General features: G+C 37.6%; 1 protein-coding gene across 2 annotated transcripts; it reads right to left on the bottom strand.

Annotated features, from left to right (window-relative positions):
- Positions 1-1,181: 1,181 nt before the first annotated feature.
- Positions 1,182-8,932, bottom strand: LOC113091502 (uncharacterized). 2 transcript variants are annotated; one of them, XM_026257071.1, is made up of 7 exons: positions 8,863-8,932; positions 7,494-7,665; positions 7,006-7,030; positions 5,448-5,674; positions 2,706-2,947; positions 2,134-2,627; positions 1,182-2,060 (listed from the first exon to the last, which is right to left on the bottom strand). In XM_026257071.1, exons 2-7 carry the CDS (start codon positions 7,663-7,665, stop codon positions 1,418-1,420), a joined length of 1,803 nt encoding a protein of 600 aa, XP_026112856.1. In that variant the 5' UTR covers positions 8,863-8,932; the 3' UTR covers positions 1,182-1,417. The 2 variants fall into 2 exon arrangements, with proteins under 2 accessions (XP_026112856.1, XP_026112857.1); XM_026257072.1 differs by lacking the exons at positions 5,448-5,674; positions 7,006-7,030 and having other exon boundaries at positions 1,185-2,060.
- Positions 8,933-13,396: the final 4,464 nt, after the last annotated feature.

Here is a 13,396-nt window from a genome sequence, read left to right as displayed (position 1 = left end):
GGGACTCTGACTCCATCTTCTAATTTTCAGTTGGGTTGTTGAAAGTAGCATGAATCATAAAACAAGTAATTTCTTCTATTGGCCTACTTATTAACCATTAGCTGCGCAAGAATATCAACATAAAGGGAAGACTACACAATGTCAGATGTGCACTGTGGGGTTGTTTTATAACTATATAACATGATATATGGCATGATATACTAAGTTTCTAATACTTGAAAGAGAAACACACAATGCATTAAATGGTGACCATGTTCATTCAATGTAAACTATTTTAATATAGGAAACAGAAAACTATAATAACTGATAATCAAAAAAAAAAAAAATCTAACCGTAATGTTTGAGAAATTGCTTATTATTTACATGTATAGTAAAACAATATTAACATATTACCAGAAAATATTAAGTAAGCAAACTCCCCTAAAACCAAAAAAAAAAAAAAGAAATGACTGAGAATTATCGTAAGTACTTATGTACATTATTTGAAATGACATTGGATAGTTGTTTTTCAGTAATCTTTTAGAGTGTGGTACTGTTCGAAACATGGAGTAACACACAACGGAGCGTTGCATGGCACACACATGTACTTTGTGAGACGCCTCTCCTTTGTCTTCCGAGAGCTGGACAGGCAGACCCTGCAGTGGCGCCTTGTCCTACTGCCCTGGGCGGTTGTCTGTGGAACTTTAGCAGGGAAATGCCTCGCTGTTAACCGCAGAGAATTGTCCAAAGCAGGACGGCCCCCTTTTGGTAGACACTGAGTTGTACCATACTGCCCTCTCATCAGTCTTCTTCTGAACTCCAGGGAAGTGATAACCTGTCCTGTTGATGGTAAATTACATTTGTGGGGAGTTACAAAGAACGTAGAGTCTAAGGGTATTTTCAGACCTGGTTAAGAACATTATGTGAGAACAATCATTGGAAACAAAACTTAACAATACTCAGAGCTGAATTCTTAAATCACACCAAAAATGTATGTAAAAAACTAATGTTACAGGCTGACTAACTAATCCAACTTGCATCATCAATGTAAGCATTGTCTAGCACGTGAAGACCATTTAGTTATCTATTAAATATTATATTGATTGGTATTTATTACTTTGTGTATATTATTTTTCAAAAAGCATATTATATGTTTGTTTATGGTTAAATAAAATGAAAAAAAAAAAATGTTTCTTCAAAGATGAGTTTTTTGTGTGTGTGGGATATGATTTGATTGATATGATTTATCAGATTTAATTTACCTGATCAAAAGACACTTCAAATGTAAAATGTTTTATTAAAATGAATACCACATATTGATATTAGTACACACACACACACACGTTCATTGCATATATGTGTAGAGAGAGAGAGAGAGGACAATAGGAAAGAGTGGGTCCATGTTATATATACAAAATGCATACAAGAAAGATATCATTTATTGAGGAGGTGGAGGTTGGCATTTATTTTGCCTGCGCTGTTCTGCCAACCAGTCATCTAAAGATTTGCCATTTGAGGCATGCAAGCAAAATGTGGCATTACCATATCGACTGTGGCCAAACTCTTTCGTTTTGGGCTGCCCACATTTGCTGCACATGTTAAAAGTAACCCCCCGCACATACTTCCTCTTATAGACTCCACTTTCCTTCTCCAGGGCCCGCCGGCGCCTGTTCCTCTGTGTGTAACGGGACACAGGAGCAGCAGACACTGGAGCAGGCGGAACTGGGCCTGCATTGAATCTTGAAGCACCAAAAGATGGAATAACTATTGATACAGTCATGTCTGGGTTAAGGACTAGTGTGCCTAACAATGACCCAGGTGCTGAAATGGGCTGCACAACTCCTGATGCTGTGAGGGCAGGTGCTATAGCAGGGGGCTGTCGACCTGGTCGCAGAAGAGGAGCCCGCCATTCTTGATTTGTCGGAAGGATAAATTGATGTTTTGGGCCTGATGTCGATGACGTTTCATCCATTTTTTTCCTTGACGGAGGAACCTGCATATCAGCTACATCAATTCGGTCAGGTAGATTAAGTACCTGGGTGAGGACACTCATTTCCTTATTCTTCTGCCGCTGCTGAAACCTGAAAATAAATTACTTGTATATAAATTTGGAATTATTCAGTTAATTTGAAGCAAATAATTTGCCTAGCTTACCACTGAATGAGTGTCCTCTGATTTAGCTCAAACAGCTGGATCGTTGTTTCATCCATCAACCTGTGACTGTTAAGCACCAGCTCTCGGATGTGGAGGTAATCCGAGAGGATTTTAGACCACCTGGGGGTGCAAACTCCAGCCTTCTTGGTCGGCGACTTGTGTAAAGCACACAGCTTCATACAAATGGCCTCAACCAAGCGGATGGTGCTTTGCAACAGTGCTGGACTCCCAGGATGTTCAATCAGACACCGTTTCACACTCTCCACACCCGGTGTGACTTTGGACGGCTTCGGTGCCTTTAAGTTCCCATGTGTCAGCTGAGGCTGATAGTTTACCTGCTGTTTATCAATATGAGGGAGAGCTGTCCACAGCTGGATGGCTTCTGTCACCTGCAGGTCATTGAGGTAGGGAGCCTCACGAAGACCCACCAGGTAACCAGCCAGTTCCTGGACCTTGTCCCACCAAGAGATGTTATCGGGTCCAATGACTGCTCCCTAGTAAATGCAGATTAATGTTAATACATGTGGAATAAAACAAGATTTAAATATAAATAAGTCCTTTAAGTGTCTTACCTGAGCCTCATCGGAGAGACTGCTTCCAGTGTCAAATGGCTGTGACAGCACTGAAGGGGCAGGTGCAAGATGCTGTCTTTGTTCACCACCTTGTCCTTGACACCCTTCCTTAAACCCCTCATCTTGCAGGTTCTTGTCATCAACTTCCTCCACCAGCCTGTCTTCCTCCTCTGGTTTCTGAGGTACTGGAGTCAGATTTTTGCCAATCTGGTTGTAAAGGTACTCCATTCCCAGCAATTCACCTACAAGAATAAAGTGGAGAAAGAAAGTAGATTTTTTAAATATTTTGTCTAATACATTAAAGGCTAAATAGATAACTCTGAGTCAACATTAACAAAAACAATATAACGATGGCTGTTGCATTTTACATGAATTTTAAGTATTAATAAGTACTATGATTAAATTTGGGGAGGGCGGATGAGGGTTTCTCGGATGACATCACTATTATCATTACCAAATATTAAAGTATTATTTTTAATAATTATGTTTAGACATAGGACCCAGAAACCATGATTAATCACACAATACACACATCATTGTTGACAGCAATATAGCTTAATTAGCGGATAACCAATGATTTTAACTAATCTGATCAGTAGTGACATGTTTTTTCTGCATTTACCATGGGAAAAGTTACAGGTTCACAGGTACTTAAGAAAACGTGTTATACAGGTGCTGGTCATAGAATTAGAATATCATCAAAAAGTTGATTTCACTAATTTAGTTAAAGGCCAAAATCTCAGAATATTAGAGTATTACTTAAGACCAATACAAAGAAAGGATTTTTATACATCTTGGCCAACTGAAAAGTATAAAAATGGAAAGTATGAACATGAAAACTATGAGCATGTACAGCACTCAATACTTAGTTGGGGCTCCTTTTAAAGTGAAGTGAAGTGACATTCAGCCAAGTATGGTAACCCATACTCAGAATTTGTGCTCTGCATTTAACCCATCCGAAATGCACACACACAGAGCAGTGAACACACACACACACTGTGAGCACACACCCGGAGCAGTGGGCAGCCATTTATGCTGCAGCGCCCGGGGAGCAGTTGGGGGTTCGATGCCTTGCTCAAAGGCACCTAAGTCGTGGTATTGAAGGTGGAGAGAGAGCTGTTCATGCACTCCCCCCACCCACAGTTCCGTCCGGCCCGAGACTAGAACTCACAACCCTTCGATTGGGAGTCCAACCCTCTAACCATTAGGCCACGACTTCCCCTTTTGCCTGAATAACTGCAGCAATGCGGCGTGGCATGGAGTCGATCAGTCTGTGGCACTGCTCAGGTGTTCTGAGAGCCCAGGATGCTCAGATAGTGGCCTTCAGCTCTTCTGCATTGTTGGGTCTGGCATATCACATCTCCCTTTACATAACCCCATCGATTTTCTATGGGGTTAAGTTCAGGCGAGTTTGCTGGCCAATTAAGAACAGGGATACCATGGTCCTTAAACCAGGTACTGGAAGCTTTGGCACTGTGTGCAGGTGCCAAGTCCTGTTGGAGAATGAAATCTGTATCTCCATAAAATTGGTCAGCAGCAGGAAGCATGAAGTGCTCTAAAACTTCCTGGTATACGGCTGCGTTGACCTTGGACCTCCAAAAACACAGTGGACCAACACCAGCAGATGACATGGCACGCCAAACCATCACTGACTGTGGAAACTTTACACTGGACCTCAAGCAACGTGGATTGTGTGCCTCTCCTCTCTTCCTCCAGACTCTGGGACCCTGATTTCCAAAGGAAATGCTAAATTTACTTTCATCAGAAATCATAACTGTGGACTACTCTGCAGCAGTCCAGTCCTTTTTGTCTTTAGCCCAGGCGAGACGCTTCTGACACTGTCGGTTGTTCAAGAGTGGATTGACACAAGGAATGCGAAGCTGAAACCCATGTCTTGCATTCGTCTGTTTGTAGTAGTTCTTGAAGCTCTGACTCCAGCTGCAGTCCCCTCTTTGTGAATCTCCCCCACATTTTTGAATGGCTTTTGTTTCACAATCCTCTCCAGGGCGTGTTTATCCCTATTGCTTGTAAACTTTTTTTCTACCACATCTTTTCCTTCCCTTCTCCTCTCTATTAATGTGTTTGGCCACAGAGCTCTGTGAACAGCCAGTCTCTTTTGCAAAGACCTTTTTTATCTTGCCCTCCTTGTACAAGGTGTCAATGGTCGTCTTTTGGACAACGGTCAAGTCAGCAGTCTTCCCCATGATTGTGTAGCCTACAGAACTAGACTGAGAGACCATTTAAAGGCCTTTGCAGATGTTTTGAGTTAATTAGCTGATTAGAGTGTGTCACCAGGTGTCTTCAATATTGAACCTTTTCACAATATTATAATTTTCAGAGATAGTGAATTTGGGATTTTCCTTAGTTGTCAGTTATAATCATCAAAATTAAAAGAAATAAACATTTGAAATATATCAGTCTGTGTGTAATGAAAGAATATAATATACAAGTTTCTTTTTTTTGAATGGAATTCGTTAAACTTTTTGATGATATTCTAATTGTATGACCAGCACCTGTAAAAGCTAGCTAGCTATTTTGGCTTGTTTTATATTCCAAAAATACACAATGTATATGAACAAACAATAACCTATATTCCATAATGAAGTAAACCATAGCCTTACCTATTGTAAAGATGACCATAATAGCAGCCGGTGATTGATCAAAAGTAAGCCACAGAAGAAAAATGTGATTGGTCAAAAGTAAGCCACAGGAGAGAAATGTGATTGGCTCATGTGGGCTTACTTCGGCTCAGTCGGTGGGAAGCAGTAGAAGCAGTTGCCCTTCTACATGCCTGTCCAGCTCTCCTCGTATAATGGCCGGTTTCCCGGTATCTCCTCCAGGCTCTTGAAACTATGCTGGAGACACACCTAACTTCCTTTTGATGATATGTATGGATGTGCAATCCGGCTGGACCTTGACTGCCTCGGTACTGCCTTATGCTACAGACATTGACAATGACCCTAACAAAACTAAAGACAAATCAGACAGGAAAAATAAGGAGAGGAAAATGATCTGTGGCCACCACCCACAAAATCATTCCCTTTTGGGAGGTTATCTTGCTGTTGCCCCTTCAGTGCACCTTTTGTCGCTTTCATTTGCACCACAGCAGGCGAAACTGATTCTTATGCTTCCTAACTGGACAGATTGATATCTCTTAAGTTTAACTTACTTGGTGTTATACTGTGATTAGGGATGTCGATATTCAATCATTTCCATGATCGATCTTTGTTTAAATGAACAATCGATTAACAGTTAACCTTAATGCTGCTAAATACGTACATTGCAGCAGCACACTGGTATGACAGGATGTGCAAAACCCACTCAAAAAAAAAAGTACTTAGTTTGATCTTGCTGGATCGTGTTACAAGAAAATATATGATTTTAGATTTTTACGTCGCAGGTAGGCCTATTTGTTTTAAAAAATCTGGCATATGGTGCATTATATCCTGACGATACGGAGCCAGTGTGGGTATGGATGGATTTATTTGGAGGTTACTACTCGAATCTCACAAATCAAAATGTTTCCATATTTGCAATGTATATGAATGTTAAACTTATTAATAATGTAAACTACTAGGCTTGTACTTTACAATCTTTCGCATACAGATGGAAAATATCATCCTCTTCACATGATCAAAAACATCCGTGGCATAACAGGTGAGTGGATCGGTATACTAAGGTCTATTTAAACCGACCAGTGTAACCTTTTATAAATCCATGGAGAAAATAGATCATAGCAATACAAAGATCAAACTACTTTCCATTAATTACTTAAAATCACTTACAGCAAGTGAAAAGTGTCTCTCTGTATATATGCATCTATCTAAATGTACTATATAGCCTTTCATTGGTTAACTTAATTTTGTATTTCAATATTGTTTCTTAATCACCACATTTAAGCAGCACCATTAAGAGCAGAAAACACATCAAAACTCTACAAAGCACAAGAGTATTGATTAGATGCATATATGTTTTCTCTTTAAAAAAATCTACCGTATTTTCTGGACTATAAGTCGCACTTTTTTCATAGTTTGGCTGGTCCTGCGACTTATAGTCAGGTGCGACTTATTTATCAAAATTAATTTGACATGAACCGAGAGAAACAAATGACGTGTCCTTGAGCAAGGCACCGAACCCCAAACTGCTCCCTGGGCGCCGCAGCATAAATGGCTGCCCTCTGCTCCGGGTGTGTGTTCACGGTGTGTGTGTGTGTTCACTGCTCTGTGTGTGTGCACTTTGGATGGGTAAAATGCAGAGCATACATGTTTTTAGTCAGTCTGGAATCTAAAGTTGTGCTTACAAGATCAGTTTGGTACAAAGCATATCTGAAAAAAGGAAAAAAAACTTGTAGATGAGAATGTAAAGATACGTTACATATAATGATGCTTTTTGTTATTTTATATATTTATTTTCAGGATATATATATATATATATATATATATATATATATATATATATATTTATATATATTGTGGAACATTAAACCCATAATCTGCTTCTGAACTGAAAATGCTTAAATTCATTTGTTTAACTTAATTGTGGAACAGTGTATATATATATATATATATATATATATATATATATATATATATATATATATATATATATATATATATATATATGTTTAATCTACTTTTGTATTCTTTTTTTCTAATTTTGTGTGTGTCTTAAGAGTCGGATCTTCTCATGTGATCTCAACCAGCTCCATGTCAAATAAAACAGCTTTAATCACAGACACTCTCATATGGCATTGTTCAAAAACATTAAGCTTTGAGAATGAAAACTAACCTGTTTGTTCCTCAGTATCTTCATGTTTGACTCTGAATGTTTCTTCAACCTTAATTTCTTCAATCTCTTCTTTAATAAACACCATCTCTACTTGTTCCTCCGTATCTTCTTGTTTCACTTTGAAAGTGTCCTCGATCCGCATGTCTTCGCTCTCCTCTTTAATGAACGCCATCTTTAAAATAGTAAATTTAAGATGAAAATAATTAACAGAAAGCAAAATAAAACCAAACTAAATCCCTAGTTCAGTCCAGTGTTGCCAACTTAGCGACTTTGTCGCTAGATTTAGCGACTTTTCAGACCCCAATAGCGACTTTTTTCCAAAAAAGCGACTAGCGACAAATCTAGCGACTTTTTTTGACAGACCTTATTTAGTCTCCGAGACTCTCCGGTACTGCCGCACGAGCTCTCTCTCTCTCTCCCAGAGTGCACATACTGCCTCTTTCTCTCTCTGCATCTGCTATGTTCAACGCGCAGAGAGGAGCAGCACTTTCAGTTAAAAAAATATATTCTGTTGCTTCTAACTCTATTTTACATACAAGTATAGCCGAAATCACAGTACAATCAGTATCTTAATCGTATGTGTATGTGATTTCATTAGACAATGTCGTGAATAGGATTTTAGTGCAGAGATTAACATCTTTGAGAGCTGGTTATGTAGTCTTAATAGACGCGTTTCAGTCATTATAATATTAATTCCGTTGTCGGGCAACAGAAACATTCAAATATAATAATAAAAAACTTTTATTGAGAATTTTGGCTGCCTTAAAATGCAGTAAATGAGCACATAAAGGGCAAGATAATATGACGCACTTACGTCATGAATATGCTAATTAGCATATGACGTAATCTAGCGACATTTAGCGACTTTTCAGGCAGGGTTTAGCTACTTTCCATTAAAAGAAGTTGGCAACACTGGTTCAGTCAAGTGGACTTAAATCACCTGATTAAACGAAAACAATAAACACCAGTAGTACCAATTAATAAAAGAACACAAGTTATACATAAACGCCATTTACATGTTTGAATTATTAATGTTGGTAAATTTAATGATTTGTAGATTACACAGTTTTGATCGTCGTGTGACGTCAGAGCGCGGTGAATCGAGCGCTTCGAATCACTGAATCATTTGATTCAATATGGATTTTCGAGTCTAAAATCAGTTTCTCTCGCCACTGCTCTACAGTGGCCGAATTCATGTTTATGATACACTGAAGCACGATACAGGGAGCGAAATGTGATGCACCTTTTAAAATTATTATTTGATACATTTTTACAATGTTAAATATAATTTTACACTGTCTGTAAAAACTACAAAATTATCCGAAAGGGTTGCACTGAACGAAACATTTTAGTATCTTAAAACACAAACCTTTTCTTCAGCCGAATCTCAGACGCTGGAGCGCGGCGCAGCCTTGTGACGTCACATCATGAAATCAAAATAAAAGTCCCCTTCACACGCTGCTGTCTGAAATGAGAAAAGTGCAATAATAAATAAGAATTAGTAGTGGAAGAGTATTACACACACACACACAAAAAGCAAAATGGTAATGTTTGGGTGCAGAGAGCATTTAATATCAGACATAGATTAAAATGGAACTAGCAACAAACAAAGAGTGCATAAAATCATAAAAAGCAGATGTAAGTTGTTGTGTTTATTTTAAGTGAATATAACAAATTCATACAACAAATACCTGTATAAGGGTATATCCATAAAATAAGTAAATTAACCAAGTTTGTTCACATAAAGGATTGTAGAAATTAGTAGACCCTTGATTTAATTAAACAAATGTATTTTCTAGTACTTTGCATGTCCTCCAAAATTTTAAGTAAACTGCCCGAGTCTTTTTGGCACGAAGTGTACTAATTCATTAGAAATTGTGACATCTGCTGAACTCCTGGAGGATGACCAACTTAAATGATCTTTAATAGGGAGTGTTGCTCAACTTGTCTCTACAGAGTCCCTCACAGGTGCTCAAGTTTGAGTGAAATGCATGTCCACTGAAGGATTTTTACATTGGGAGAAAGAAATATGATATTATTGTCATATTGGAAAAATGCCCAACAACGCAGGAAAGGACAAGAGGTTAGTTTTTATTTCACATCACACAGTGCTGTGTGAATTCACCCAAACACAAATTTACTGGATACATTAGTACAAAGCAGACTAAGGAAAAAAGTAAAGATTAAGTATTTTGAGTTCAGAAAACACCCAACAGATTTTCAGAGTTTCTGACCCCCCTTTCACGCAATTGTATTTATTTAATTTACTCTACCAAATGCAAAAAACAATATGTGGGACAAACTAAGAACAGTATGAATCATAATTTACCAACAAAAACAGAACAGAGAAACAGAAAAATGTGGTTCAACTTTTTATTAATCATGGATTGGATGTCTTTCAAGTTACAGGATTACAGGAAAACCCCTTATGGTCCTTGAGTGACAGACTAAAAGTGGAGTGACTTTGGATAATGTGTTTATACATGATTTCCCAAAGGATTGAATCAGAAAAAAGATATTTGAGTGACCTGACCTCTTTCCAAAACCTGAACCTGACCATAGTGACCCTAATATAAATTTCAAACCCCAATTTTTATAAATCTGACTCTAACACCCCCAAATGGATAACACATCCTCTAGCCCCCCTAAAACTGTACATCTGTAAAATGATCCTAAAAATAAGAAAAAGACTGTTGTGGGAGTCTTCGAGAGTGATTAAGGCATAAAACAATTTAATTTATCCTTATCAAATGAAAGACCCTTTTATTTTTTGGCAAACAAAGTGCTGCACAACAGAGGTTTGCGGTTAAAATGAAAAAGAAAAAAAATGTGATTATTAATTTAAAAATAAAAAATTGTTAATATTTATTAGTATAGTAGTAATATTGTAGTCTTTAGACTGCTAAATAGTAATATATTCGAAGTGACTCTGCAGGGCACTGTACCATGAAGCTAGATTAGCTGGCTAGCCAGGTAAATTTCAGGTTAATTTGCACCAATCCTGGGTTTTAGGTACCACGTAAGTGGTTTGGCATTTAGCGGCATTCATTGCCATAGTAACTTATACTCCATGGCTAACCTGCTCCGGGGCAGCTTATGTTCTGGGTTTGAGATCTCAAACTGAAGTTGGACCAATCAGATGTGAGAGAAGTGACACATGTCTGACACAAAGTCACTCCAGTTTATCTTGCTCCAAATTAAAGGTCACTAATGCTAAAATAAATTTAAAAAAAAAAAGTCTGTCGTTTTATGATTCATATAACTATTTTGATTCATAGTATTATTATTATTATTATTATTATTTACTACACACAAGCAATTTTAGTTTAACAATTAATCATTTATTTTAAATAAAAAATGAATGTATACAGATCATGTAATATGAATAAACTTTAGTATCAATAGATAGCACTATTTAAAAACTAAAAAATATGACCTTACATGTTCGAGTCTCTATCGCTATATATTTTCAAATGTATAAACTAAGTTAACAAGTTTCACTTGTCATTTTACTGATAGAGCAAGATAATTAATTTTATTTGTCATCCTTCATTTTTCATATAATGTTTAAATTAGTCATATTCTTCAATCTTTTAACCTTTAGTTTTGAATCTCGCTGAGTCTCTCGCAAGCATTGACAGTAAAAGAATTAGACGCCAAAATGAATGGGATTGAATGGAATGCTAACAGCAGATGGCGGTACGCTAGCCAATGGCGGCGCCCAGGGGTGCTTCAATAAAATATGAAACCCTGCCCCCCTGCTCGCAAGAAGTAAATCAAACTTGTTTTGTGCTGCAAGGCTCATGATTGATTGGCTGTTCGCCAGTGATATCACACATTCATGTGCACACGCTCCAAAGCCTGAGTTGACAAAGAAAGTTTTATGAACAGCATCATGGTATCAACAAAGAAGGATTGGAGAGATTTGGTTTTGTCAACTCAAAACTAATCCTGTAACTCTGAATTTGTTCAGGTACCATCATAGTACAGGCCCCAGGTGGAGAGGAAATTTGTGTATTCATATCATAGAGAGACGACAGAGGCTGAAAACACAGCGAGTGTCATCCTCGCTTGTATAAACAAAAATATTTTTTCATTGCGGAAAATTATGCCGCCTTTACACGTGATGTCAAATGCTTCCACAGATTTGTAGTATTACTATAGAATTTTACCGCATTGCAAATCACACATTGTTCTTGTTTCTTGTCAACAGTATCTCCGCCAGGATAAGCACTAAATGATTGTCAGGTTTTCTGTTGTGACATTGCGCAAGGTAAATAAGAGGGTGACATCTAGTGGAGAAGACTATTGAAAACGTTAATCAAATATTTTTTTAAATGTTTGCTGAAATAAATATTGGAAAAGTTTGATTAACGCGTTTAAGAATTGATATCAAATCAACATCATTTAAAAAAAAAACGATTAATCAAAAAAATTTTTTTTTTGCCCAGGCCTACTCAGGGTCCAGTCAGGGATACATATATTCTTATATAAGAGCTTTGCTAGCACAGTACTTAAAGGGTTAGTTCACCCAAATATTCAAATGATGTTATTAATGACTCCCCCTCATGTCGTTCCAAACCAGTAAGACCTCAGTTCATCTTCTGAACACAGTTTAAGATATTTTACATTTAGTCTGAGAGCTCTCAGTCCCTCCATTGAAGCTGTGTGTACGGTATACTGTCCATGTCCAGAAAGGTAAGAAAAACATCATCAAAGTAGTCCATTTGACATCAGAGGGTCAGTTAGAATATTTTGAAGCATCGAAAATACATTTTGGTCCAAAAATAACAAAAACTACGACTTTATTCAGCATTGTCTTCTCTTCCGTGTCTGTTGTGAGCGTGTTCACAGTTTAGTGATGTCCATTTCGTGAAGGAATCTTTCGATTTAACTAGCGATGGGAAGTTCGGATCATTTTACAGACTGATTTTTGAGTCTCGTTCAGCAAAATTAACAAATCTGTTTTTGAGTCATTTCGTTCATTTTAGCAAAATGTAATTAAAATGTTATGTGTTACTTCCCCAACACATCTAGTACTTACACAAACGTTGATCACACAACAAACAATACAAAGCTAAAATGCCATAAGATACAGAAAAGATCTGTGATTAGCTCAAAGCACTGAACCCCCAACTGCTTCCAGAGTTCCGCAGCATAAATGGCTGTCCACTGCTCCGGGTGTGTGTTCACGGTGTGTGTGTGCACTTTGGATGGGTTAAATTCAAGGTAGCGTCATCCTGAGGGCATTAGACAAAATTCCCTGCCTAAGAACATGGTCAGGATAACTCATGACCTGTCTGGCCTTCTGGAGCACTTGTTTTTTCCAGTGGGAGCTCAGGTCTGTCAGCTGAACTCCAATGATCTTGGAGCAATACTGCTGAGGCTATTCTTGTCCTTCACATACAATCCATTAAACCAGCAGATGAAAGAAAATGTTAAAAGGCTTTTCTTTCTAAAATCAATAATTAACTCCTTAGTTTTTGTCGCATTTACTCCTTAGTTGAGTAAATGAACCAAATTTATTATCAATGTGTAAGTCCCTCATGAAAATTAAACCCTTTTGCTTCCATTGTGAAAAAACCTTGTCATGTAAGCCTGGAGTGAAGGCATGGTTTTTGCTGTCTAAATAAATATGTGGAAGATCCAAAAATGATTTAATCCATTTCCATATTTTAAGAGAATCATTTACTATTATATGCTCATTAGAAGACCTTGATTAAATTTTTATTGGACTATTTAACAAAGCTTCTAAAGATGTCTTACTACACAAGGTTCTTTCTAACCAGACCCATTCCGGTATCCCCCCTTTATTCTATGGAGTTTGTCTCCACCAGGAAAGGGACTGTAAATTAAAAGCCCAATAGTAACATCTGAAATGGGGAAGATTAAATCCTCCTTTT

This window comes from Carassius auratus, unplaced genomic scaffold, assembly GCF_003368295.1.
Source record: "Carassius auratus strain Wakin unplaced genomic scaffold, ASM336829v1 scaf_tig00214205, whole genome shotgun sequence".
NCBI classification, from domain to species: Eukaryota; Metazoa; Chordata; class Actinopteri; order Cypriniformes; family Cyprinidae; genus Carassius; species Carassius auratus.
This window is presented reverse-complemented; position numbering and strand designations above follow the sequence as displayed.